This window comes from Empidonax traillii, unplaced genomic scaffold (assembly GCF_003031625.1).
Source record: "Empidonax traillii isolate 1590-97213 ecotype Southwest subspecies unplaced genomic scaffold, ASM303162v1 scaffold532:size433792, whole genome shotgun sequence".
NCBI lineage: Eukaryota > Metazoa > Chordata > Aves > Passeriformes > Tyrannidae > Empidonax > Empidonax traillii.
Window position 1 is genome coordinate 273268 of NW_020955725.1, and position 25540 is coordinate 298807.

At 64.6% G+C, this 25540-nt stretch overlaps 5 protein-coding genes across 11 annotated transcripts in view; all 5 read left to right on the plus strand.

Moving 5' to 3' along the window:
• Nucleotides 1-287: 287 nt before the first annotated feature.
• FES (FES proto-oncogene, tyrosine kinase) lies at nt 288-6269 on the plus strand. Of its 2 annotated transcripts, XM_027897136.1 has the most exons (19): nt 288-349; nt 1086-1333; nt 1416-1589; nt 1658-1754; nt 2158-2341; nt 2492-2629; nt 2740-2859; nt 2923-3045; nt 3114-3300; nt 3380-3457; nt 3678-3887; nt 3989-4111; nt 4343-4396; nt 4518-4636; nt 4839-4933; nt 5025-5148; nt 5249-5406; nt 5611-5733; nt 5896-6269. In XM_027897136.1, the coding sequence occupies exons 2-19, from the start codon at nt 1112-1114 to the stop codon at nt 6036-6038; spliced, it is 2472 nt and encodes an 823-aa protein (XP_027752937.1). In that variant the 5' UTR covers nt 288-349; nt 1086-1111; the 3' UTR covers nt 6039-6269. The 2 variants fall into 2 exon arrangements, with proteins under 2 accessions (XP_027752937.1, XP_027752938.1); XM_027897137.1 differs by lacking the exon at nt 3989-4111 and having other exon boundaries at nt 310-349.
• Nucleotides 6270-6753: 484 nt separating this feature from the next.
• Nucleotides 6754-15235, plus strand: MAN2A2 (mannosidase alpha class 2A member 2). Of its 5 annotated transcripts, XM_027897134.1 has the most exons (24): nt 6754-6833; nt 7152-7306; nt 7490-7744; nt 7851-7995; nt 8098-8269; nt 8858-8985; nt 9111-9284; nt 9583-9769; nt 9847-10024; nt 10166-10368; nt 10622-10804; nt 10984-11098; nt 11271-11338; nt 11512-11677; nt 11953-12189; nt 12276-12398; nt 12489-12603; nt 12687-12820; nt 12934-13075; nt 13279-13412; nt 13694-13771; nt 14061-14255; nt 14344-14454; nt 14604-15235. In XM_027897134.1, exons 2-24 carry the CDS (start codon nt 7175-7177, stop codon nt 14754-14756), a joined length of 3528 nt encoding a protein of 1175 aa, XP_027752935.1. In that variant the 5' UTR covers nt 6754-6833; nt 7152-7174; the 3' UTR covers nt 14757-15235. The 5 variants fall into 5 exon arrangements, with proteins under 5 accessions (XP_027752935.1, XP_027752931.1, XP_027752932.1 ...); XM_027897130.1 differs by lacking the exon at nt 13694-13771 and having other exon boundaries at nt 14699-15235; XM_027897131.1 differs by lacking the exons at nt 6754-6833; nt 13694-13771 and adding an exon at nt 6958-7054 and having other exon boundaries at nt 14699-15235.
• A 1806-nt stretch (nt 15236-17041) lies between these two features.
• On the plus strand, nt 17042-17816 carry LOC114064279 (protein shisa-like-1). The gene is made up of 2 exons (XM_027897187.1): nt 17042-17412; nt 17597-17816. Exons 1-2 carry the CDS (start codon nt 17042-17044, stop codon nt 17814-17816), a joined length of 591 nt encoding a protein of 196 aa, XP_027752988.1.
• Nucleotides 17817-17940: 124 nt separating this feature from the next.
• UNC45A (unc-45 myosin chaperone A) lies at nt 17941-24364 on the plus strand. The gene is made up of 20 exons (XM_027897135.1): nt 17941-18014; nt 18206-18364; nt 18912-18948; nt 19048-19223; nt 19321-19413; nt 19631-19798; nt 19980-20148; nt 20390-20560; nt 20664-20835; nt 21006-21306; nt 21465-21559; nt 21643-21784; nt 21951-22091; nt 22230-22357; nt 22541-22607; nt 22769-22882; nt 22986-23101; nt 23199-23316; nt 23401-23556; nt 23763-24364. Exons 1-20 carry the CDS (start codon nt 18003-18005, stop codon nt 24021-24023), a joined length of 2796 nt encoding a protein of 931 aa, XP_027752936.1. The 5' UTR covers nt 17941-18002; the 3' UTR covers nt 24024-24364.
• Nucleotides 24365-24442: 78 nt separating this feature from the next.
• The window catches only part of RCCD1 (RCC1 domain containing 1), an 8794-nt gene continuing 7696 nt past the window's right edge, over nt 24443-25540 (plus strand). For both annotated transcript variants that reach the window (XM_027897142.1, XM_027897144.1), the window contains exons 1-2: nt 24443-24614; nt 25052-25406. In XM_027897142.1, the coding sequence (XP_027752943.1) occupies nt 24458-24614; nt 25052-25406 (512 nt within the window). In that variant the 5' untranslated portion in view covers nt 24443-24457. The remainder of the gene's footprint in view (nt 24615-25051; nt 25407-25540) is intronic.

Genomic DNA, 25540 nt, shown 5'->3' on the forward strand with positions numbered 1-25540 from the left:
GGACCCCCGCAGATCAGAGCTGAGTGGAGGTTCCGCAGTGGCAGTAGAGCCCTAGGTACACAGCACTGGACCCTGATGGTGTCAGGACCTGGTGGGAAGCAGCTGGGAGGAGCATCAGGGCTGGGAACTTCCCAGCTGCAGCACAGCTATGAGCCAGTGTTGGCCATGGGTGCAGGGACTGGCAGGGAGGGGAGGAAGCACAGGAAATCTCGCAATGGCTGTATGGTCAGCAGCGGGTTTCCTGTTCCTCCCCAGAAGCTGGAGCTGCACAGGGTCCAGACCACAGCAGCCCCAGCACCAGCAGGACGCCAACAGCAGTCCCACAGCGGGGACCTCCCAGCAGACTCAGGTTGGAGGGCTTGTGCCCCAGCAGGGCGCTGGCAGGGACAGGGGATACCTTTGTAGGGCGGGGGGGTTCTCAGGCCTTGCCTTTGGCAGGGTCAAGGGCTGTGCCAGGGGACATCCTGCCCTGCAGAGGGAGGTGCCCCAGCACTCTCCTGCTCCTGCTGTGCTCTTACCAAGGGGCAAAGCACCCCGGGACCTCTGCTGGGACTGGTTTGGCTCCCAGCTGCCTGAATTGGCTCCCAGTGGCCATGCTGGAGTCTCGGCTGCTGGGGCACGTCCAGGCTCAGCCATTTCCTTTGAGACTCAGCACCCTGTCCTGCTCCTGCTGGCTTCTCAGTTGTGCCCTGGTCCCTGGGAGCTTCCACACTGCAGGCACAGGGGTGGCAGTGCCAACAGGCAGGACAGGCACAAGGACTGGTGCCCAACTGGGGTGGGGGGCACAGCTATGCTGCCCTCAGGAGCAGCCCCATGCACAGCAGAGGTGACGCTGCTGTGTCTGACCCCACACTTCCTCCTCCCTGGTACTCTCCCTGCAGGCTCCGGCTCCCACAGGGCTTGGAGCGCTCACCCCACTGCTTTGAATGCACTTTGCAAGGCTGATTGTAGGGGGCATGGATGGTCTGCCCTGCCACACGGGCCGGGCAAAGTGGTGGGAGGGTGTGAGATGCAAAGGGCCCTGGCTGCTGGTGCGGGCAGTGCGGGGCAGCAGCCGTGACTCAGGCTGGCCCGGCACCCCACAGCCTTCCCCCACCCAGACGGTGGTGCCATGGGCTTCGGGCCGGAGCTGTGGTGCCCGCGGGGGCACAGCGCGCTGCTGCGGCTGCAGGACGGGGAGCTGCGTCTCCTGGAGCTGATGAAGAAGTGGATGTCGCAGCGTGCCAAGAGCGACCGGGAGTACGCAGGGATGCTGCACCACATGTTCTCCCAGCTGGAGAAGCAGGAAGGCACTGGGCAGCTCCGTGGTGACCACGGTGGCCAGATGGAGAAGGTAGAGGTGCTCCAGAGCAGGTGCTCGCAGAACCTAGTGTGGTGCTGGAGGGTGCTGTTCCTGATGCGCTGGCATCCTGCAGACCTGGTGGGTGCTGGCGAGCCGGACGGAGACGCTGAGCCAGATCCTACGGCAGCATGCAGAGGAGCTAGTGGCAGGGCCGCTGGCCAAGCTGAACCTGCTCATCCGTGACAAGCAGCAGCTGCGCAAGGCCTTCAGTGAGCAGTGGCAGCTGCTCAGCCAGGAGTACACCCGGGTATGTGGGGGCCAACAGGAGAGTGAGGGCACGGCCTGGCCCTGCTCCCTGACCATGTCCTTCCCCAGACGACACAGCAGGAGATGGAGAAGCTGAAGGCGCAGTATCGAAGCCTGGCACGTGACAGCGCCCAGGCCAAGCGCAAGTACCAGGAGGCCAGCAAAGGTGCCAGCCTGGCCCCCAGCTCCATCCCACTGCATCCCCTCCCAGCTCCCCTTGTGGGTCAAGGATGGCTGGAGCATCCTGCACCCCGTGGGAATCACGGCCCAGCCTGGAATGGGTGGAGGCTCTTGGGGTGGGCAGCATGGGGAGACCCCAGCCTGGCCTCCAAGGAGACGGGCAAGAGGCCGGAGGCTTTGGGACACCACGCTGTGGTGTCAGGAGCATGTGTCACAGTGTAACTGCCCTAGCCTTGGTCACCCTGCCTGCCCTGGGACCCTCTACCAGCCCAAAGGCCCCTGGCCCCTACCCCAGCCTTGCCAGGTGCTCTTGCCCCTCACTGATGTGCTGCAGTGCTGGGACTGGTGGTGTGCTGGTGGTTGGTGTTTTCCACGGCCTCTCCTCACAGACAAAGAGCGGGACAAAGCAAAGGAGAAGTATGTGCGCAGCCTCTGGAAGCTCTATGCCCTCCACAACCAATATGTGCTGGCCGTGCAGGCAGCTGCGCTGCACCACCAGCACTACTACCAGCGAGTGCTGCCCAGCCTGCACCAATCCCTCTACAGCCTGCAGCAGGAGATGGTCCTCGTCCTGTAAGAGTCCTGCTCACCCCACTGCTTGTCCTGTTCCCCACTGCCCATCCCATGCCCCACTCCCAATCCTGCACCCCCTGCCAGCCCTTCACCCCACTGCCAATCCCTGGGCACCCCCATGGCCCCCTAGAACCAGCAGTGCTCTTGCAGAAAGGAGATCCTTGGGGAGTACTGCAGCATCAGCAGCCTGGTACAGGAGGATGTTCTGGCCATTCACCATGAGATTGCCGGTGCCATCGAGGCCATCAACCCTGCCACCGAGTACAGCGGCTTCGTCCAGAGCCACCAGTATGGCCCTGTGCAGCTGCAGCCTCTCTGCTGGGCACGGCCCTGCCACCCACAGTTGCTGGCAGCCGGAACAGGGCAGATGGAGGCAGAGCCATTCTGGGTGCCCACAGGTATGACTCCGAGGTTCCACCAACCGTGTCCTTTGATGAGAGCCTGCTGGAGGAGACAGAGAGCCTGGTACCAGGGGAACTGCAGCTGAACGAGCTGACCCTTGAGAGCGTCCAGCACTGGTAAGTGGAGCTGGCCACAGGTTAGGGGCAGTGGCTCAGCATGCTAGCATGTGTCTCTTGCAGCCTGACGTCAGTCGAGGAGGAGCTGGTGGCCGCCACGGAGGCTGTGAACAGCAAGGAGCAGCAGGTGCGGGAGCTGAAGGCAGAGATCCACAATGAGGAGCAGGACTGGAGCCCCGGGAAGCGGTGAGGTGCAGTGGAGGGGGGGCGAGGGGCCGGGGCAGCGGGTGCTGACCACGCTGTCCCCTCCCCAGGGTGCACTTGCTGAGCAGGCGGCAGGGGCTGCACGAGGCACAGCAGCAGCTCGAGGTCTGCCTCTGTGCCCAGGCCAAGCTGCAGGCACAGCGGGACCTGCTGGCAGGGAAGCTGGCAGAGCTGGGGACCAGGGAGCCCCTGCCGGCCCTGCCTGTGCCGGAGGACCGGCAGTCTGTCTCCTCTACGGTGAGTCCTGCTTCCCACGCCCTAGGAGCGGAAGGGATGGGGTCCTCCCCAGCTGGCACACAGCTTACGCTTCCCACAGGAGCAGGAGCGAAGTGGGGCCAGTGCTCTGGAGACCCTCAAGAACCACATCACGGGTATCTTCAGCCCCAAGTACTCGGTGAGTCTCTGGGCACCTCCAGCCACCCTGCTCTCCACTCAGCTGGCCCTCCTGTGCCACCCCCTCTCCTCTCAGGCCTCACAGCCCCCTCCCCTCCCTATTCCAGCCCTTCTAGACTCTGGTCCCACCTGCCCTGTGCACAGCTTCCAGGCACTGCTGCTGCCCACCTCTGGCATGACTCAGGGATGGGCATGGCTGGGCTCACCCTGTTTCCTTCCAGCTGCCTCCCCCCGTGCCCCTGATCCCGGAGGTGCAGAAGCCACTGTGCCAGCAGGTCTGGTATCACGGGGCCATCCCACGCTCAGAGGTGCAGGAGCTGCTGACCTGCAGTGGGGACTTCCTGGTGCGGGAGAGCCAGGGCAAGCAGGAGTATGTGCTCAGCGTGCTGTGGGACGGGCAGCCCCGGCATTTCATCATCCAGGCTGCTGACGTGAGTGATCATGGGCAGGGGGGATGGCCAGGACAACCCCACATGAGCAGGCACCTGCTGGGTCCCTGCTGGGCACAACACCTCAGCATCCCTCCCTGCAGAACATGTTCCGACTGGAGGGGGACAGCTTCCCCACCATCCCGCTGCTCATCCAGCACCTCCTGCAGAGCCAGCAGCCCATCACCCGCAAGAGCGGCATCATCCTGGCCAGGGCTGTGCCCAAGGTGACACAGGCAGTGGGCAGGGGGACTGGCCCCCCGAGCAGGGGCAGCCCTGCCTGACACCTTTACCTGCCCAGGGCTTAGCTGGGAGCCCCAGACGTGCTTCTCCAGCTAGATGGAGGGACTAAGGCCTGGGGGACCCCGAGGGCTGGGGAGCCTCTCTGGGGCTATCTGAGAGGGGGCTGCAGGGAGATGTGGGTTGGGGGGACAGCTCACCAGTGTTGCTTGCTGCAGGACAAATGGGTGCTCAACCACGAAGATGTGTTGCTGGGGGAGCGCATTGGCCGGGTGAGTCGAGGTGCTCTGGGGTCTACGGGACTGCCCAGCTATCCCCACAGGGCTCTGCAGAAGGACAGGGCTTGCCTTGGGCCACATGGTGACCTGAGCCAGTGCACCTGTGTCTCGGTAGGGTAACTTTGGGGAGGTGTTCAGTGGCCGCCTGCGTGCTGACAACACCGCTGTGGCTGTGAAATCCTGCCGGGAAACCCTCCCACCTGAGCTCAAGGCCAAGTTCCTTCAGGAAGCCAGGTCTGTGTGGCCACTGTGCTTGTCTCGTCCTGTCCATCCATCCTTGGGGCTATTCAACCCCGCTGGGTCTGCAGCAGGGGATGTGCTGAGGACTGTGTCCCTGAGCCAGCTGGGTAGAACACCCTGGAGCTGATATTGGGTGGCCTGTGCCTGAGGCAGCTGCACTCCTGCACAATTATGGTGCTCATCCTTGTCCCCACAGGATCCTCAAGCAGTACAGGCACCCAAACATCGTGCGACTCATCGGTGTCTGCACACAGAAACAGCCCATTTACATAGTCATGGAGCTGGTGCAGGGTGAGTGGCTCTGACCCACAGCCCCCAGGTACGTATGGGCGAGATTGCCAGGTGTGCCCAGGCACCCACCAGCTCCACAATCCGGGTGCAGGGGGGGATTTCCTGAGCTTCCTGCGCAGCGAGGGGCCCCACCTCCGGCTGAAGGAGCTGATCAGGATGACAGAGAATGCTGCTGCTGGCATGGAGTACCTGGAGAGCAAGCACTGCATCCACAGGTGGGCCCTGGAAAGGCAGGGAGAGCTCCCTTGGAACCCTCACTGTCCTGGAGCCCCAGGAACAGCCGGGTGCATAGCTGATGGCTTGGGGCCGCCCCAGGGACCTGGCTGCTCGCAACTGCCTGGTGACGGAGAGGAACACCCTGAAGATCAGTGATTTTGGGATGTCACGGGAGGAGGAGGATGGCATCTATGCCTCCACAGGGGGGATGAAGCAGATCCCTGTCAAGTGGACGGCCCCTGAAGCACTCAATTATGGTATGGAGTGATGCTGGACACAGCCTGGCACCCCACAGCTCGGCTGGGAGCCAGGAGTCCAGCACTGTCCCACTCCCATGTCCCTGATCCTGGGGAGGGAGGCAGAGGTCCGAAGTACCCCAGCCCTAAGGAGTGCAGGCACAACCAGTCAGTGGTGACAGAGGCACCCCAGCTGCCATCATCCGTCCTGCTCCATGTCCCCAGGCCGATACAGCTCAGAGAGTGATGTCTGGAGCTTTGGGATCCTGTTGTGGGAAGCCTTCAGCCTGGGCGCCATCCCCTATGCCAACCTCAGCAACCAGCAGACACGGGAGGCAGTGGAGCAGGGTAGGGGACACAGCCAAGGCTGGCTCCTGAGGGCCACTGCAAGCTGTGGATCCAGCACAGTGGATCCAGTGTAGAGCTGTGCCCATGGGAGGGCTAAATGGGGCTGTGGGGGGTGAGGGACTGGTGGTCCAGGCTGCTACGTCCCCATCCCTGTTACCTCAGGTGTGCGGCTGGACCCCCCCGAGCAGTGCCCTGAGGAGGTGTACCAGCTGATGCAGCGTTGCTGGGAGTATGACCCCCACAAGCGGCCCAGCTTCAGCACCATTCACCAGGACCTCATTGCCATCCGCAAGAGGCACCGTTGATGGGGGCACCGGGGGCCCTGGATCAATCCTGCAGCAGCGTCCCTCCCTTGGGCAGTGACGGTGTACCTGGATCCATCCCATGGCAGCGCCTGGGGGCACAGCAGAGCCCTGCCTGGGCAGCACGTGCTGTGGTGCAGCTGTGGGTGCCTGTGCCCCTTTCCAGAGGCTCCCGCATGCCCTGGGCAGGGGTCACAGCACACACAGCTCCTGCCCGGCTTCATCCCGCTCAATAAACACGGGAACTCTGCAGCTGCGTGTCTGGAGTCTGCGAGGGCACATGGGTCTGTACTGCACTGGGATGGGGCACTGAGATGGGACACTGGGAAGGGGCACTGTAATGATGTACTGGGAGGGGACACCAGGACAGGGTACACTGGGATAGGGTGCACTGGAATAAGGCACCAGAATGAAGTACCAGGGTGGGGCACCGGGACAAGGGCACTGGGATGGGGAGTACTGGGATGGGGAGTACTGGGACGGGTCATTGGGACAGGGCGCAGTGGGGTGGTGGAATGGGACAGGGCACTGGGACGGGGTACAGGGATGGGGCTCCGATCTCGACTCGGCCTCGCGGCTGGGAGGGCGGCCAGGGTTGTGGGTGCGTTCCGGCCAGGCCGATGCCGGCGATCCGGAGCTGCCGGCGATCAGCAGCAGGAGGGCCCGCACGCCCAGGGCCCGCCTCTCCCGGGGCCGCGCCCGGGCGGGCGGAGCGGCGGGCGGGGCCTGGCCTGGCCCATCCCGGCGGGCCCGGGCGGGCGATGTGAGGAGCCGGGCCGGGTCGCGGAGCTGTACGGGGTAAGAGCGGAGCGCCTGCGGTGTCACCGCTGGAGCCGGCCTGGCCTTCCCCGGCCCCTCCCCGGCCCCTCCCCGGCCCGGCCCCGGCCCGGCCCCGCGGGGCTGCAGCGCGGTGGCCCCGGGCGCTGCTCGGCTCGGCGGGGCCGCGCGGCCTGTCCCGGCCCCGGCCCCTTCCCCAGCCCCATCCGCAGCTATAAATACTCGGCACCGGATTAAGCCAAGTAGGACGCGGGGAGGGCGCTTGGAGAAGGAGGCAGGAGGCCGCGGTAAGGGACTGCGCTTTCCGACCTGTGCTCCCCTCCCCGTATCCCGGCGCAGGTGAGTCCCTACATCCCTTCGTGATGAAGCTGAAGAAGCAGGTGACAGTGTGTGGAGCTGCCATCTTCTGCGTGGCCGTGTTTTCCCTCTACTTGATGCTGGACCGGGTACAACACGACCCTGCACGACACCAGAGTGGGGGCAACTTCCCAAGGGTGAGTTTGGAGGGGGGTTGAGGTGGGTGAGAGGGGCTATGGAATGACAAACAGGGACATTCAGCCAGGGAAATTCATGGGAAGCCAACCCTGGCCTCCCACCATTTGGCTGCCAGGGCCAAGGCTGGCTTCCCACAGCTATAGGTGACCTCCTGGCCCTCACCGTGGCCTCTGTCCCCCCAGAGCCAGATCTCAGTGCTACAGAACCGCATCGAGCAGCTGGAGCAGCTGCTGGAGGAGAACCATGAGATCATCAGCCACATTAAGGACTCGGTGCTGGAGCTGACGGCCCATGCAGAGGGGCAGCCAGCATTGCCCCATCACCCCCTGAATGGCTCCTGGGTGCTGCCCCCTGAGAGCCGCCCAAGTTTCCTCTCCGTGTCTCCACAAGACTGCCAGTTTGCCCTGGGGGGCAAGGGACAGAGCCCAGACCTGCAGGTGAGGGGCTGGTGGCTCTGCTAGCACAAGGGGTCCATACCTGGGCATCTGTGGGGTCCTGGCTCAACTGTTTCAGGGGTCTTTCAGCCCTGCCTCCCACCCACAGATGCTGGCCGTGTACTCCCTGCTGCCCTTTGACAACCAGGATGGTGGTGTCTGGAAGCAGGGCTTTGACATCACCTATGAGCCCAACGAGTGGGACACGGAACCTCTGCAGGTGTTTGTGGTGCCGCACTCGCACAATGACCCAGGTGAGCAGCAGGGGAGGGGAAGGGCTGGCCCAGCCCCTGCTGCTCCATGGTTCTGGCAGGGAAGGGCTGGGCCCCCACAGTGACCCACATCTGTGCTGCCAGGCTGGATCAAGACCTTCGACAAGTACTACTACGACCAAACGCAGCACATCCTCAACAGCATGGTGCTGAAGATGCAGGAGGACCCACGCCGGCGCTTCATCTGGTCTGAGATCTCCTTCTTTTCCAAGTGGTGGGACAACATCAGTGCCCAGAAGCGGGCTGCAGTGCGCAGGTAGGGCAGGAAAGAGCCCTGGGGACAGGAAGGCTGCCCTGACTGCAGTGCAGTGGCCATGGGCCCTGCACTGCTCATCGTGGGGTATCCTGGCACTGCCAGCAGCCTCCCAGTGCCACCAGATGTCAGAGCCATTGCAGTGAGAGCTGGTTGCTGCCAGAACTGGGATCTCTGCAGTGAGGGCTGAGGCCTGGGGGCGGCAGGTCTCACCCTGTGTCTCTCCTGTGCTCATTGGGCTGAGAAACTTGAGTGCAAGGCCCAGAGTGGTGTGGGGAGTGGTGGGAGACCTGGAGAGCAGGACTGGTGGGACAGGGCCCCCTTGTCAGCTCCCTGCCCCAAGAGGGCTAGGGATGGAGGACATAGCAGAGAGTGTTGTCCTGTGTGGGAATGCGCTCTGGCAGGGGCCTTGGCTGGCACTGAGCTGTGGAGGGATGTGTCTCTGTGTGGAGTCAGCATGGGCAGTGAGGAATGGCAGCAGTGACTGTGGGGGCTGCGGGTGGGCCTCAGGTGGCTAAAGGCAGGGGGACTCTGCCATGGACATGTGGCTCACGCAGAACTCTGGTCACATCTTGGATGTCCCCCTCACAGGCTGGTGGGCAATGGGCAACTGGAGATGGTGACGGGTGGCTGGGTGATGCCCGATGAGGCCAATTCCCACTACTTCGCCATGATTGACCAGCTGATCGAGGGGCACCAGTGGCTAGAGAAGAACATTGGTGAGAGCAGAGCGGGTGCTGGGCGGGAGGGGCACAATGCTGACTGGCACCCTGGCCCTGGCAGGACCCTCCTCACAGGAGGTGGTGCTGGCTCAGCACAGGCTGACAGGTCTCTGTGCCTCCAGGTGTGACACCGCGGTCGGGCTGGGCCGTGGACCCATTTGGGTACAGCTCCACCATGCCCTACCTGCTGAAGCGCTCCAACCTGACGGCCATGCTCATCCAGCGTGTGCACTATGCCATCAAGAAGCACTTTGCTGCCACCCAGAACCTGGAGTTTATGTGGAGACAGACGTGGGGTGAGAGGCTGCCAGGAGGGGACAGCAGAAGGGGCCCTGTAGGGCAAGTGGCAGCAGGGAATGGCTACCAGCCACTTTCCTGTGCAGATGAGCTGAGCACCAGGAGGCGATGGCTCTGCCCCATGGGACAGCCCCAGGGTGACTCCCTTTCTGCCTCTGTGCCCAGCATGCTGAGGGAGGCTGCTGTGTCCTCTGGGCTCCAACTCTGCTCTGTCTGACAGCCGTCCTTGGGACCCCCCTGCTTGGGGACAGGCAAGGGAGAGCCATTGCTGGTGCTCACCTGTCCTTGGTCCTACAGATCCAGACAGCAGCACTGACATCTTCTGCCACATGATGCCCTTCTACAGCTACGACGTGCCCCACACCTGTGGGCCAGACCCCAAGATCTGCTGCCAGTTTGACTTCAAGCGCCTGCCTGGAGGCCGAATCAACTGCCCCTGGAAGGTGCCTCCCCGCGCCATCACCGATGCCAACGTGGCGGAGCGGTGAGTGTGGCAGGGGCACGGAGCTTCCGTCCCGGTGGCCTCTCCAGGGCCAGCCTCATGCCTCTGCCCTCGTGCAGAGCCCAGCTGCTACTGGACCAGTACCGCAAGAAATCCAAGCTGTACCGCAGCAAGGTGCTCCTGGTGCCCCTGGGAGATGACTTCCGATACGACAAGCCGCAGGAGTGGGACGCCCAGTTCCTCAACTATCAGCGCATCTTTGACTTCCTCAACTCCCGGCCCGACCTCCACGTCCAGGTATGTGCGAGGATCTCAGTGGGGCTGGGGGCACCAGGAGGCCACCACAGAGTGCAGTCAGAGGGTGGGCAGTGCTGGGAGGGGGGATGGGAGCCCCCACTGTGGGAGCCCCAGCTCAGGGCCACATGTGCTGTCCTGCAGGCGCAGTTTGGGACACTCTCTGACTACTTTGATGCCCTGTATAAGAAGGTGGGCATTGTGCCGGGGATGAGGCCGCCTGGGTTCCCGGTGTTGACTGGGGATTTCTTCTCCTATGCGGACCGGGAGGACCACTACTGGACGGGATACTACACCTCCCGGCCGTTCTACAAGAGCCTGGACCGGGTGCTAGAGGCCCACCTCCGGTGAGGGGCAGCAGACTGGGCTATGGGGCATGGGGTGTGTGCAGGGGCATGGGTGAGGGATGACTAGACAGCATCTGGGAGCTCTGCCAGCCTCCAGTCTGCACCAGCCACAATGCACTGGGGTGTCCCAGGCGCTGCCAAACCCTTGCCCAGTCCCAGGGGAGTGTGTGCCCCCACACTGGCATGTCCAGGCCAGCTCCTGCAGCACTGGGACACAGGGGCAGAGACCCTTCGTGACCCTGTCCCTGTGCAGGGGGGCAGAGATCCTGTACAGCCTGGCACTCGCCCATGCCCGCCGTGCCAGTGCCGACGGCAGGTACCCGCTCTCTGACTACGCCCTGCTGAGCAACGCCCGACGCAACCTGGGCCTCTTCCAGCACCACGACGCCATCGCTGGCACCGCCAAGGAGGCTGTAGCCGTGGACTACGGAGTCCGGTGAGTGTGGGGGCTGGGGCACCCTCAGAGACTGTCAGGGAGGGGCTGGTGGGCTGTGAGTGTGGCTGGGTGTAGGGATCTTGTGGGGCTCCTCTCCTGGGGAGAGGTGGGGGGTGTTAGGGGGATGTTGGGACAGATGGGCAAATGGTCCTGGGTGGCTCACTCTGCCTGTGCCCCAGGCTGCTCCATTCCCTCACCAACCTCAAGCGTGTCATCACCAATGCTGCGCACTACCTTGTGCTGGGGGACAAGGACACATATCACCATGACCCTGCTGCGCCCTTCCTCAGCACGGTGAGCAGTGCCTGCCCCTGGCTCCCTGCACACCGTTATGCTGTCCCCATGCCTCCAGTAGCACAACTCCATGCAGGGGTGACTGGAGAAAGGGCCCCAGCCTATGCCTGTGTTCCTGGGCCCAGCTGGCAGGGGGTGGACATACCCCAACTCTCACTGCTCCTCTCCCCAGGATGACACACGCCCCAGCCAGGACTCCCTCCCGGAGAAGACAGTGGTCAGACTGGACACTTCACCCCGGTAGGGCCTTATGCCTTGCTCTGGGGACTTGTGGGGCTGTGGAGAGGCAGTGAGGGAGTACCTGGAATGCTGTGAAGCCATGAGTGGATGCAGTGAACCTGCGGGTAGTGTGGGGCATTAGGCATCTGGTATGCGGTGGGGCTGGGATGCCATCCCTGGGTGACCCCCTGCAGGTTCCTGGTGGTGTTCAACCCTCTGGAGCAGGAGCGCCTGAGTGTGGTGCCGGTGCTTGTGGACTCCCCGCATGTGCATGTGCTCTCCGAGGAGGGCCAGCCCCTGCCCTTCCAGCTCAGCGCAACCTGGAGCTCTGCCACTGAAGTGGTTCCTGACATCTACCAGGTACGGGGTGCCCCGGTGCCAATGCCTGCCCCATCCTCAACCTGCACATCCCATGTATGCCAACCTCCCATCCCTGTACACTGCCAGGACACTCTGCCGGCCCTGCTCTGTCCCTACCCCCCAACACAAGCTCCCACAGCTGTCAGACCGCCGGGCCCCCATGCACGTCTCCCCTCAGCAGAGGCCCCGCAGTGCCAAGTGGGGTTTTTGCCCAACCAACTCCCAGCCCGTCCCCAGGCGTGGGGGGCTGGCTCAGGTCCCCACACTGCCTGCAGGTGTCTGTGCTGGCCCGCCTGCCCGCACTGGGGCTGCGTGTGCTGCAGCTGCACAGGTCCTCGGAGGGTCTTGCCGCACTGAGGTCCTCCACGCGCCTGTACCTGAACGGTCGGGACCTGCCCGTGCGCAAGCCTGAGGCCGTGCCCCTGCACGTCTTCCCGGCTGCTGCCAATGACTTCTGCCTGGAGAACCAGCACCTGCAGGCCTGCTTCTCAGGGCACTCGGGCCTGCTGCAGGTGAATGTGGGGCTCTGGAGTGGAGGAGGGGAGGGGGTCACCATGCTGCCTTCTGCATTCATGGCTGTGCTGGTCCGCACCCACAGAGCCTACGCCGAGCTGGGGAGGAGCAGGGGCACAGGGTGAGCAGCGAGTTCCTCGTCTATGGCACCAGGACCTCCAAGGACAAAAGTGGGGCCTATCTCTTCCTGCCTGACGGAGAAGCCAAGGTACAGGCTCTGTCCTGTGAGCCAGCTGGCAGCTGTGCCTGCAGGACTGTCTTTAGGCAGCAGGCTCAGTGCAGCGCTCCTTCTCCCCAGCCCTATGCCCCCAAGAACCCTCCAGTGGTGCGGGTGACGGAGGGACCGCTCTTCTCAGAGGTTGCCACCTACTACCAGCACGTTCAGACCACGGTGCGGCTGTACAATGTGCCAGGTGAGATCCTGAGGGGTGTCACTGGCCCAGGGGTGCCAGGCGATGCTACCTGTGGGGCCCAGCCCCTCACTGCCTACCTGCAGGGGTGGAGGGTCTGTCCCTGGATGTGTCCTGCCTGGTGGACATCCGTGACCACATCAACAAGGAGCTGGCCCTGCGCTTCAGCACTGACATTGAGAGCGACAACACCTTCTTCACAGACCTCAATGGTTTCCAGGTATGAGGCCGCTGGGGAGGGACAGCACCTGCCCACAGCAGGACAGTTCCCTGGCACCCAGCACTGGGCACTGTGGGAGCCACTTCTGGCCACTGACCTCTGTCCCTTGACAGATCCAGCCCCGCAGGTACCAGCGGAAGCTGCCACTGCAGGCCAACTTCTACCCCATGCCTGCCATGGCCTACATCCAGGACATGCAGAGCCGCTTGACGCTGCTCACAGCCCAGGCGCTGGGAGTCTCCAGTCTCAGCAGCGGTGAGATGGAGGCCTGTGTCTTGGAGGCCTGTGCCTTGGAGACCTGCTGTGAAGCTGGGGCTCCCGTCCCCAGGGGATGCAGGGGAGGAGTGTGCTGCAGGCTGGGCACTGGGTGCCCTGGTCCTGCTGTCTCTCGGGGCTCTGTGCCATGGGGGTGGCTGGCTCCTGGTAAAGCCTGGGACATGGGGACCCACTCTTCACAGGCCAGCTGGAGGTGATCCTGGACCGGCGCCTCATGCAGGATGACAACCGGGGCTTGGGCCAGGGGCTGAAGGACAACAAGCGAACCTGCAACCGGTTCCGGCTCCTTCTGGAGCGCCGCACCACTGCCAACAAGGTGCCTGGGCTGTGAGGCCACAGGATGGGAATGCCCTGCCTTGGGATGGAGCAGGGTGGAGGCACCTGCAGAAAGCCACACATGTGATGGGATGCAGCATTTGCTCCCCTACTGTCCTGTTGCGCTGTCTCTGGGCAGGGATAGGCCTGGAGCAAGGGGCATGGGGAGGGTGGGATGTGCAGTGGGATCTGTCCCTGTGGAGCCACGTTGCCCTTGTAATCACAGTGTTCTTGTCCCGTCCCCTCACTGCCCTCTATGCTTGCGCCACGTCACCCATTCAGAGCTCCGGCTTCTTTTCCAAACTGGTCTCCATGTTTAAAGCCTTGGGCTTCCCTGGCACCAGGACTGGCAGCCCTGAGGTAATGGCCGGCCTGGCCCCGCTGTCTCTCCCTGTCTCGTGCACTAGCTGCTAGCCACTAGCCTAGCCAGGCCCATAGCAGGTCCGTAGTCTGACCATCAGCTAGATGGGGTCCTGTTTGGGTGCTGGGGAAGGGAGTCCTGCCTGGGTGGGGGCAGCTCTGGGTACCCTGTGGTTGCAGGTGCCTGGTCTCAAGGCACTGCTGGCACAGTGGTTCTGTGGGCCCTGCCCAGGCTCTGCCTGGCCCCACGGCTCCCCAGGCCTCTGCTGATCCATGTGGTCCTCGGCAGGTGCAGGACGAACGCCCCATCAGCTTCCCCTCCCTGCTGAGCCACATCACCTCCATGCACCTGAATGCCGAGGCGCTGGTCATGCCGGTGGCGCTGGAGAAGCCGGTCCTGCCAGTCCTGCGCTCCTTCGTTCCCCTTGCCACCACCCTCCCCTGCGACTTCCACATCCTCAACTTGCGGATGTTGCAGGCAGAAGTAAGCTACAACCTGGGGGTGATGGGACTCTGGGGGGCTCTTGCCCCGCTGTCCCCAGTGTTGTGCCTCACTCTCTGGCTTCCCCCAGGACGACTCACTACCCTCCACCGAGGCAGCGCTGATTCTGCACCGCAAAGGCTTTGACTGCAGCCTGGAGGCCAAGAACCTGGGCTTCAACTGCACTACCAGCCAGGGCAAGGTAGAGCTAGGCTGCCCCACACCCACACTGGGTCAGAGCTAGGCTGGGCCTTGACATGGCTGGCATGCCACATGTCAGGCTGCCCTGGGCAGAGTGCTGCACCAGGGACAGCACACAGGCCTCCTCTCTTCTCCCTCCTCTCTCCCCAGCTGGTCCTAGGAGGCCTGTTCCAGGGGCTGGAGCTGGGCTCCCTGCAGCCCACCTCACTGACGCTGATGTACCCGCTGGGCACGGCTTCCAACAGCACCAACATCTACTTGGACCCCATGGAAATTGCCACGTTCCGCATCCGCCTGGGGTAGTGTGTGGAGAGGGAGAGGAGTGGAGTGGCTGGGCAGCGCAGGAGCAGCACCAGCACTGCAGGAGAGTGGGGACAGCAGCACTGTGGTGGGCGTGGACAGCAGGCATCAGACTGGCAGAGGCTGCTGCTGCCTTCTAATTTATTAATCCCGCATTCTCAGATAGATTTTGGAATGAACTGCTCTGGCAGGGCTGGGCGGAGGCTGCTGAATGTGGTGCTGGGTGGGCTGAGCACAGATGGCAGGGGCAGCAGGCCAGGCTCTGCTGGGATGGGCATCGCTGCCCTGCCACGTTCACAGACTGCCCAGGAGTGTGGCCACCCAAGTGGCTGGAGCAGGGGCCCATGCTGGGCTCCCCTGGCCTGGCACGGCAGCATGGGCGCTGATTGATGGTGTTGGGCAGTTGCCTGGACAGGTGCTGTGGACTAGAGACTGAGCTCACCTGGAGCTTGTAGGAAACACGAGGCTGTTTCCAAGGGCCCCAGTCTGTGTGTGGTTTGTGCCTCCTGTGCAGGCGAGTGGGTACGGTGCGCCATGGGGAGACAGGGCAGCACCCAAGGCGGGGAGTCTGGCTCGGGGCCAGAGTCAGTCTGGGTGTGCTGGGCAGGCTGCTGGAGCTGTGTTGTCCTCTGCTCTGTGAGGTCCCTGCCCTGCCAGTGCTCCCAGCTCTGAGCTGGGTGTGGGGCCCTGGGCATGCGTGAGAGGCTGGTGGCATGGCCAGGCCCAGCCATGCTTGGGGGCAGGAGCCAGGGGGACAGGAGTCAGGCAGCTCCTTTGTGCTGGCAGCAACAACTGGGGGAAGCATGGCAGTGGCCTCTCCCAAATCCAGAGCCTTTAGCCCCGCTTCAGTGTGAGCCTGGCAGTCCAGTCTCTGCTGAGGCTGCAGCAGCTGAGGTGTGGGTGCTGAGCATCCTCCCGGTTGCTGTGGGAACCGCAGGGGCTGCCAGCTCCCTGGCCCCCGGGGGCTAATTACTGCCAGCAGGGAGGGCCACAGGGGGAGGCGGGGGAGCTGCCTCAGCTCTGGCTTGGTTGGACTTGATGAACTTAGAGGTCTTTTCCAACTTAAATGATTCTATGATTCCATGATTCCTGCACAGCCTTCAGCACCTCTGCATGCTACAGGCTTGACTGTGGTCCTGCCCTGGAAGGGGCTGAGTTCATGGAGCCAGCATGGACCAGCCTCAGCAGCTCAGCCCTTTGCAGCGCCCAGAGGATGCCTGGCATGGGGACCTTCTGCTGGAGCCTGGCTAATGGCACGGCTGGCAGGGGACCAGGGGGCTGGCGCAGGGCCCTGCCCAGGGGTGGGTGATGAGGGAGTGGGTGCCGAAGGACTGCAGCACAGGCCACCTGCCCCCACCTGGTGCCAGGTGCTTGCCCCATGCCCTGGCCTGGCCCACAGCCCTCACCGTAACTCTGGGATCCTGGGAGGGGTCCAGGTGCCCAACCAGGGCCATGGACTCTGTGGCTGGTGATCCGTGCCTGGGTGGAGGAGCTCCAGGCCCGTCCTGCTCCTGGCCCCAGAAGCTCATTACTGATGCTCCCGCCTCCGCCCTGGTCCCTGTGGACTGAGCCTGAGTGAGTACAGGAGGCTCTAATGGCTCTGAGCAGCTCTTGATGGGTTATGATGGAGGCGGGAGCGGGAGTGGCTGTGGTTTCTGCCTCCATTGGAGCCAGAGCTGCCTCCGCTCAGGGTCGGCCAGGATGATGCTGGGTGGGCTCCTGCTCCAGCTGCTCCTCACCGTGGCTCTATTACCCAGCATCTTTGGGACAGGTACAGCCCCACTGCTGCCCCTCCTGTTCCCTGAACCTGTCCTCCCCATCCCTGACGGATCCCCCCAAATCCCTCGGGGGTTGCTACCTGACAGCCTAGAACAGAGGTTGGAGGGGTCTGTGCTAGGAGGCAGTGGTCCACACTGGGAGGTGGAGGCTTATGCTGGGGATGGTGGCCCAGGTGTGGTGGTCCTGGGGTTGGTCCCACTGCAGCTTGTGTGTGGGGTGTAAGTGCTGTCCCCATGGGGTCATGGGGAACAGGGAGGGGTTCAGCTTGCAGAGATGGGGATTGACCTGATGTCTCTGAGGGCTTTCCCCTCCCTTCTGCCACCATCACCCTCCTCACCCATGTTTGCCCTTGCTGAGGCCATGGCAAGCACTGGTGGTCACGGCACACGGCACACATGGGGGCAGGCACTGCTGGGGGGCTGGAGCCCACACTCTGAGTTGAGCCGAGGGTCCCTGTGCCATTTTAGCCAGGTCCCCTGGGGCTAGAGAGCTGCAGCCCAGCCCAGTTCATGCCTGCTGGGACTGGGAAGGCTCTGCTCTGCGGCATCCCTGCAAGGGCCACCTTGCTGGAGCTGGCAGCCTGCCCTGCCGGCACCGTGTGGCTCTGCGACCCACACAGTGGGGACTCGCTCCCGGCTCTCTCCAAGCCCCTGCTACCCACCGCAGTCTCAGTGCAGAACCTGCACCTCTGTGAGGGCTACGTTGGCCACGACGGCCGCTCCCACCCCGGCTTCTACTGCCCACGGCTGACTGATCCCCCCGGCCACCGCTACTGCTGCCAGCCCAGCCCGCGCGCCCTCAAGTCCTGCTGCTCCCAGCTGGCCCTAGAGGCCCTCACCGGGGTGAACCTCTCCAGCCTGGCCAGCCCTGACCTTTTCCGGTGAGCAGACTGTGGCTGTGTGTGCTGCTCGGGGGTCCCAGCACAGCCCCAGGGGCTTCCCGTGACTGTTGGGATTGGTGCTGTGATATCCCTTGGAGCCCACGCTGGGTCCTGGGTGGCCCTCCCTAGCGCTGCTGTGCTGGGAGAGGCCATGGCTGCCCCCTCCTGAAGTGCACCCCCCCAGGAACCCACTGGCCTTGCCCTTCGTTGGGCTCTACGCGCTCCTCGTCCTCCTGCTCATGGCCATCGACCTCTGCCATTTTTACCGGACCCGACGCTGCCACCTCGCCCGCCTCCTGCCCTGCACCCGCTGCCCGCCCTGCAGACCCCGGGAAGGGCACCCGCCCCGTGCCCAGCCTTCCCACGGTGCCCCCAGCCTGACACGTCCCAGCCGGGGCTGCTGAGGGGCCCGCGGGTGGGGCAGGGGGTGTGTGGGGGGGTGGCACTCGAACCCGGGGGGCAGCACGGGGGGTGCCCGCGGGGACCGCCGGGCCGCAGGGCGGCGCTGCAGGCCCGGCCCCGGCCCGTCACGTGACACGGGCGGCCGCGTCCGGGTTCCGCGGAGCATCGGCGGTGACGTCACGGGCGCGATGGAGGAGCCGGTGAGCGGGCACGGGCAAGGCCGGGATGGGCAGGACCGGGACGGGACCGGGGGGCTCGGGGCCGAGCCCGGCGTGGTGGGGCGGGGGAGTCCCTGTCCCGGGGGCTCCCTGTCCCGGGATACCCGGGCCCGTCTCTGGGCAGCCGCCGGTTCGGGGCCCGGGGCCGTGTCACAGCCGGTTCCCGTCTGCAGGTGACGGCGGAGCAACTCCGGGCGCGGGGCAACGCTCTGTTCCAGGCGGGGGACCACGGCGCCGCCCTCGCTGCCTACACGGAGGCGCTGAGCTTGAGCGACGCCGCGCCGGAGCGCGCCGTGCTACACCGCAACCGGGCCGCCTGCTACCTGAAACTGGTGAGGGACGGCCCCGCAGGAACCTGCCCGGCCGGCTGAGGCTGTCTGCCTTGGCCAGGCGCTCCCTGCGCCGGGGGCAGCGTCGGTCCCTGAGTATAATGCTCTTGTTCCCAGAGAGGGATGTTGTCTCTGCTCACCTTTTGCCCTGTCCCTGCCCGCTGTCCCCTGCAGCCCCACCTCCCGGGTGGGCTGTGGGGGCCAGGACGCTCCCGTCTATGCCTGGGCTGTGCATGTGCCCTGGGGCTGTCCCCAGGCAGTCACAGCATCTCTGATCTCGGAACTGTCCCTGAGGCAAGGGGGGAACACAAGTTGTTTCAGGGGCCTGAGTAGACCAGAAGCAGGTGAAAAGCATGGGGGGCCCTAAGGCTCCGCGGAGATCCCTTGAGGGTTGTGTTTTTCTGGGAAGGACGGGTTGTCCCACTGGGCTGGCTCACAGTCCGCAGTGACGGTGTTCCCAGCCTGTCCCTGCTCGCCAAAGCGGGGGCGTCGGGCTGTGCGGGGCCTGCCTGGGCAGCCCTCAGGTTTTGCCTCTTCTGAATCTCTCCAGGAGGATTATGCCAAGGCAGAGGCTGATGCAACTAAAGGTACTGTCAGTGGGGCTGAGGGGGGCTGGCGTCTGGGCTGCCCACCAGGGCAGGCGGGGGCAGGCTGCGGGGCTCTGCCATAGACCCTTTTTTGCGCAGCCATCGAGGCCGACGGCCGGGACGTGAAGGCGCTGTTCCGCCGTAGCCAGGCGCTGCAGCAGCTGGGCCGCCTGGACCAGGCCGTTGGTGACCTGCAGCGGTGCGTGAGCCTGGAGCCCAGGAACAAGGCCTTCCAGGAGGCCCTGCGTGCGCTGGGCAGCAGCATGCATGAGAAGGTCAGCGGTGGGGGCAGTGGGGGACTGCTGGACCCCCTGTGGCTGTGGACAGCTTGGGGAGGAAAGGAGGGCTGAGCTGCTCTTTCTGCCCTCTCAGATGAAGACCATGTCTTGCACGGACTCAAAGGTAGAGCAGATGTTCCAGATCTTGCTGGATCCTGAAGAAGAGGATGCGGACAAGAAGCAGAAGGTCTGAGCTCAGGGAGCAAGGGGTAGCGCTGTGGCTGGGAGGTGAGGAGGGGAGGATCAGTGCTCCCAGGTCCACAGTGGATTAGCGGTGCTGCTTTGGCAGACCAGGCCTCCTGCGGAATGTGCTCCCCGAGACGGTGGAGGGCGGGTGCCTGTGGCTGCCGGGGGTTCCCTGTGCATGGTGGATGGGTGATCTGGACAGGAGTCTCCTTTCCCAGGCTGCGCAGAACCTGATCGTGCTGGGACGAGAGGAGGCTGGAGCAGAGAAGATCTTCCAGAGTGATGGTGTGCGGCTGCTGACGCAGCTGCTGGACACGGCCAAGGCTGATCTGATGCTGGCAGCCCTGCGCACGCTGGTGGGGTTGTGCTCTGGCCACCGCTCCCGGGTAGGTGCTGCTGTGCCCAGGGGAGAACCACGGTAGGGAGGCTGTGAAGTGTCAGACAGGGGAGCTCTGAGCTGTCACCTGCCAGGCCTGAGTCTGTGAGAGGGAAGAATGCTGATGAGGGGCTGGTAAGTGCCAAGGCTTCCCCAGGGCCTTCAGCAGATGGGTGTGCTTGTACCTTCAGACCTTGGCCATCCTGGCAGAGCTGGGGGCCCCTCGTCTCTCGGCGGTGCTGGGTGTGGAGCACGAACAGGTGTCCCTGGCTGCCTGCAACCTGCTGCATGTGATGTTTGATTCCCTGAAGGAGGGGCTGCAGAAAGACTTCCGTGGGAAGGAGGATGCGGTGGTGCTGGGTGAGTGTGGGCAGACTTGGCTGGCTGGTGGGAGAGGAGAACCTCTGGGAGGTGCAGAGCTGCCGTGGGCTCTTCTCCTGCTGCCCACCCTGTTACTGCTCCCTGTGGCAAAGGCAGGCTTTGGTCCAGGGTTAACAGGAGGCAGAAGTCCCTGGTCGTGGCAGCATCTCTGCCAGCTGTATACAGTGGGGGTGAGGCTGTGCCCAGGGCACTGATTGCTAGGTGCTGTCTCTTCTGGAAGATTCCTCTAGGGACCTGAAACTGCTGATCAGGCACCTCCTGGAGCTGCTGGCGCTGGAAGGGGCCTCAGCACACGGCCGTGACAACGCCCTCAACCTGCTTATCAAGGTTGTGCCCAGGAAGTCACCAAAGGAGACCAACAACAGCATGAGCCTCTGGGTGATTGACCAGGGTGAGTGGAATGGCCAGCAGCGCCTCACTGGGGCACTGTGCCCCTCTGCCATGTCTCTACACGTGCCACTGTGCCCCTCACCAGGGTGTCTGACCCCTCCCAGGCCTGAAGAAGATCCTGGAGGTGGGCAGCACGGTGTGCGGCAGCCCAGGCAGCCTGCCTGTGACGGAGAACAGCCGTATGAGCGCCTCTGTCCTGCTGAGCAAACTGTACGAGGACCTGAAGTGCGATGCTGAGAGGGAAAACTTCCACCACCTGTGTGAGGACTACGTGAGGTGAGCCGGGGGTCCCAGGGGCTCGGGGGTTTGGTCACCTGTAACCTGGTAGCAGCTGTCACCCTCAGTGCTAAAGTCAATTGCAGGCCCACTGTGGGGGTATTCAGCGGGTGGGGCAGGAGACAGCAGGTGGGATCAGCTTAACCCTTTCTGGTGGTCTTTCTGCACAGGGGCTGGTTTGAGGGGCACGAACTGCCAGGGAAGCTGCGGGCAATCCAGACGGTGTCATGCCTGCTGCAGGGCCCCTCAGACGCAGGCAACAGGGTGCTGGAGCTGGAGGGCATCATGGACTGTGTGTTGTCCCTGTGTGCCTCTGTCTGTGAGGCCCACCAGCTGGTAGCGGTGGAGGCGCTGATCCATGCGGCCGACAAGGCCAAGCGTGCTTCCTTCATCACAGCCAACGGCGTCAGCCTGCTCAAGGAGATCTACAAGCACAGCAAGAGGGACAGCATCCGCATCCGCGCGCTTGTGGTGAGTGTGGCGGGACGGAGGAGCGGTGGGGCTGAGTCCTGGGGTGGGCTGTGGATGTGGGATCACCACTCAGCACTGCCGTTCCCTGCTGGTGGTCTGGGAGGCACACTTGGGTGCTCGTGCCCATTCCTGTTCCCACGTTCTGCTCCTGGCTGCAGGGGCTCTGCAAGCTGGGATCTGCTGGTGGCACCGACTTCAGCATGAAGCAGTTTGCCGAGGGCTCCACCATGAAACTGGCCAAGCAGTGCCGCAAGTGAGCGAGGCCGGGTGTGGAGGGAGTGGGCAGGGTGCCTCACAGACAGGCTCCCGCGCTGGGCTCAAGGACTGTTCTCCCAGGTGGCTCTGCAATGAGGCCATCGACACAGGCACACGGCGCTGGGCTGTGGAAGGCCTGGCCTACCTCACCTTCGATGCAGACGTCAAGGAGGAGTTTGTGGAGGACAAGGCAGCAATGCAGGCCATGTTCAACTTGGCCAAGGTATGTGCCAAGCACTGCAGGGTGGGCACCTTGACACCTGGGAAACATGGCAGAAAGGGCTTGGGCCTCGTGCTGTGGGGTGGGGTATATGGAAGATGTTGAGTGGGCTCCAGCCCTGCCTGCTTCTCCCTGCCACAAGTGTGACGTGTGTCCGTTATCACTGCAGTCAGAGGATAGGAGCGTGCTCTATGCCGTCGCCTCCACACTGGTGAACTGCACGAACAGCTACGACCATGAGGAGCCGGACCCGCAGATGCTGGAGCTGGCCAAGTACGCCAAACAGCACATTCCAGAGCAGCACCCCAAGGTGAGGGGGGCATGGCTGTGCTCAGGAGGAGAGTGGAGGGGTGGGACAGGGTGTCCTTGTGGCCCACAGGGGTGGGGCCAGGCACCTCACCAGCTGGCTGGTGCTCCTGAGCCAATTGTGACCCTACTTATGGGACAGGACAAGCCAGAGTTCGTGAAGCGGCGGGTGCGGAAGCTGCTGATGGCCGGCGTGGTGTCTGCTCTGGCCTGCATGGTAAAAAGTGAGAACCCGGCGCTCACCAACTCCTGTCGGGAGCTGATCTCCAGGTATGAGTGTGCCAAGGGACAACAGGGAGCTGGGTTCCCAGGCTGCTGGCATCCTGCTGGTAAACTTATGTGTCCGTGGTGAATGATGGCTTCTGGACAGTTATGGGGATGTCCAGGAGTCTGGTGCAGCCTGGGCCCACTGCAGCTGTCTGGGTGCTCCAGCTACTCCCACTTTGTCCCTAGAGTGTTCCTGGCACTGGTGGAGGAGGCGGAGGACCGGGGTGGCGTGGTTGCACAGGGAGGAGGCAAGGTGAGGGGATGGGACCCCACTGTGCTGTTGCCCTGCACTGCTCTGGGGTGGCTGGGTCTCAGAGCGCTGGCGGTCTCTGATTTGCAGGGGCCAGACTGGCTGCCTCATACATGAGGCTGCTGTGGGCTGGCTGCAGGACGAGCTGCTGTTTCTGCTCACAGGCTCTGATCCCACTGTCCCTGGAGGGCACCGAGGTGGGGCAGACCAAGGCAGCACAGGCCCTGGCAAAGATCACCATCACTTCCAACCCGGAGATGGCATTCCCTGGGGAGCGGGTGAGTGCTGTGGCTGGGAACTAGGTGTCAGGTCTGCCAACCAGGGGCTCATGTAAGAACAGCAGTAGGCACTGACTCAGTCCCATGTGTGCTGTCTCCACAGATCTACGAGGTGGTGCGACCCCTGGTCAGCCTCCTGCACCTGCAGCGCACAGGCCTGGAGAACTTCGAGGGGCTGATGGCCTTGACCAACCTGGCAGGCATCAGCGAAAGGCTGCGGTAGGAGTGGGAGGAGAGGGGAGCTGGCTGTTCCCTCAGGCCTAGTGGGCTTCCCTGGGCGGGGAGCACTCACACCCTCCTGCCCCCCTTCCCACAGGCAGAAGATCCTGAAGGAGCGGGCCGTGCCCATGATCGAGGGCTATATGTTTGAAGAGCACGAGCTGATCCGTCTGGCTGCGACTGAGTGCATGTGCAACATGGCCATGAGCAAGGAGGTGAGGGCTGGGCTGAGCTGGGGTCTGCGCTGGGCTGCTGGACCCCCACACCCCCACCCATCCCCTCCTCTTCCTCTCGTGCAGGTGCAGGAGCTGTTCCTGGTGGAGGGCAGCGACCGGCTAAAGCTGATGGTCCTGTACAGTGGGGAGGAAGATGAGAAGCTGCGTCGGGCAGCCTCAGGGACCCTGGCAATGCTCACTGCCCTGCACCCTCCCATCTGCAAGCGCATCCCCCAGGTGGTGAGTGCCCAGCAGTGGGGTGGGACAGCACCCTGTGTCCCTTATTCCCTCCCCATGGTGGCCTCGAGCTCTGTCCCAATGCTGGCCCCAGAAGAGGGGCAACCTGTCCTGACCCCCTCAGCCTGACTAAGCTGGGACTGTCGGGGCAGGGAGCTGGATCCTTTCTCTCAAGGGGCCATGCTGATGTTGGCCCCACTCCCCTACAGACAGTGCACTGGCTGGAGATCCTGCAGGCCCTGCTGCTGAGCCCCAGCGCCGAGCTGCAGCACCGCGGTGCCGTAGTGGTGATGAATATGATGGCGGCCGCACGGGAGGTGGCTGAGCAGCTCATTGCCAGCGAGATGCTGGAGATCCTCTCAGTGCTGGCCAAGGACAAGGACAAGCCGCGAGTGGCCCAGGCGGCCCAGGAGAGCCTGGCTCAGGCTGTGGCCTATGGCCTGATCAAGCCCAACCCTGGCCAGGCCTGAGGGCCCGTGGGGGCTCATGCACAGGCTGCACACGCTGTGGGGGCTGTGCTCACACGCTGCCGGCGCTCCGGCACACGCTGCTGGAGCCGGTGCTCACATGCTGCTCTCAGGGTGGCCCCGGCAGGGCCCGGCCACCCGTGGGGCTGGCTCAGCACTGCCCGGGGCTGGGGCCGCGCCGTGCTCGGCGGTGCCATCCCGGTGCCCTGGGGCGAGGAGGAGGAGGAGGGGGCTCGCTGCTGCCTTTGCCACCGTCTGCCTTAGCCGGGAGGGCTGGCCCAGGGCCGGGACCGGCGCGGTGGGGCTGGGCCCGCCCGGTGACACTAAAGCTGCTCCTGGACCACGGCCCGACTTCAGTCCATCTGTCCATCAGTACCTGCGCCGTCACCTCCGGTGCCGCCCCTGCCTCCCTCCCTCCCTGCCGGTGCCGCCCCGCCATGGCGGCGCACGCCCGCGCCTGGCTCGTGTTCGGGTTCAGCCCTGAGGAGGCGGCCGGGGAGCCGGGCCCGGGCCCAGCGCCGCGGCGGCTGGAGGCGGGTCCCGAGGGGATCCTCCGCGTGTGGCCCTCGTGGAGCTACGTGGTCGTGGAGACCGGTGAGCGCCCTCGGCCCGCCCAGTGGCCCAGTCCCTCCCACCATTCCGGTGCGGCCCGTTGCCGGCTAGCGCACGGTTCCCCCCACCGCCACCCGGGACGGCGGGTCCCCCTTCTGCCCCGCAGGTCCCCTCCGTCTGTCCTGTCCGCCCCGCCCCCTGACGCGGGATGGGACCCCCCACCCGCCCTCCCACCGCGCCCTTTCCCCGGGATGTCCCCGGTTCCCTTCTGTGCCGGTCCCCCGGGTGTGTCTGTGGTCCCATGCGTTGCCAATCCGCCCGGGTTGTCCTCGTCCCGGCCCCCGGGATGCTCCCCGCTGGTTCTCCCGTGACATTCCCGTTCCCGTCCTGGCCCCCCAGACCCCCGAGCTGTCCCCGTCCCGCCCCCCGCACTGTCCCCACTGTCCCCAGCTCCGGTGTCTGAGGTGCCACCGCGGTAGGCGCGGGCCTGGAGGTGCGGAGCGCGGGGCTGCGGCGGCGGCTGCCGGGCTGGGCCGAGGCGCTGCCGTCCGAGACGCACCTGGTGCTGCGGGGCCCGGCCGAGGCCCGCGCCTGGCGGCGGGAGGCGGCGGTGAGGGGTGAGCTGCAGGACGAGCCCGCCTGGAGCCGGGCGCTGCCGCCGGAGCCCCCCCAGTCCCCGCCGCTGCCGCTGCTGCCCGGCGGCTTCGCCACGCCGCGGCCGCCGTTCTTCACCGCGCTGCCGGCCGGGCTGCGCGCCCGCCGGCTCGCCCTGGGCACGGAGCACGCCCTGGCGCTGGGAGCCGCCGGCGAGGTCTTCACCTGGGGCGGCGGCAGGTGAGCGGGGGCTGTGCGGTCACAGGGGTGCGGGAGAGGGGCGGCAGCGGGCTCGGGAGGGAAGCTGGTGGGTCACGGGTGGGGATTCAGGAACAACAGGATAAACGCTGCGCCGAGGGTATGCAGAGAGAATA

What these genes read in the sequence shown, in the direction of transcription:
- FES (XM_027897136.1), top strand. Translation starts at nt 1,112, where the DNA reads ATGGGCTTCGGGCCGGAGCTGTGGTGCCCGCGGGGGCACAGCGCGCTG. An exon ending in ACGGTGGCCAGATGGAGAAG is followed by an intron (nt 1,334 to 1,415) that starts GTAGAGGTGCTC and finishes GGCATCCTGCAG; the next exon opens with ACCTGGTGGGTGCTGGCGAG. An exon ending in GGCTTCGTCCAGAGCCACCA is followed by an intron (nt 2,630 to 2,739) that starts GTATGGCCCTGT and finishes GGGTGCCCACAG; the next exon opens with GTATGACTCCGAGGTTCCAC.
- MAN2A2 (XM_027897134.1), top strand. Translation starts at nt 7,175, where the DNA reads ATGAAGCTGAAGAAGCAGGTGACAGTGTGTGGAGCTGCCATCTTCTGC. An exon ending in GCACTCGCACAATGACCCAG is followed by an intron (nt 7,996 to 8,097) that starts GTGAGCAGCAGG and finishes CTGTGCTGCCAG; the next exon opens with GCTGGATCAAGACCTTCGAC. An exon ending in TGCGGATGTTGCAGGCAGAA is followed by an intron (nt 14,256 to 14,343) that starts GTAAGCTACAAC and finishes GGCTTCCCCCAG; the next exon opens with GACGACTCACTACCCTCCAC.
- LOC114064279 (XM_027897187.1), top strand. Translation starts at nt 17,042, where the DNA reads ATGCCTGCTGGGACTGGGAAGGCTCTGCTCTGCGGCATCCCTGCAAGG. An exon ending in GCCAGCCCTGACCTTTTCCG is followed by an intron (nt 17,413 to 17,596) that starts GTGAGCAGACTG and finishes GCACCCCCCCAG; the next exon opens with GAACCCACTGGCCTTGCCCT.
- UNC45A (XM_027897135.1), top strand. An exon ending in TTCCAGAGCAGCACCCCAAG is followed by an intron (nt 22,092 to 22,229) that starts GTGAGGGGGGCA and finishes CTTATGGGACAG; the next exon opens with GACAAGCCAGAGTTCGTGAA. An exon ending in TGGCATTCCCTGGGGAGCGG is followed by an intron (nt 22,883 to 22,985) that starts GTGAGTGCTGTG and finishes CTGTCTCCACAG; the next exon opens with ATCTACGAGGTGGTGCGACC.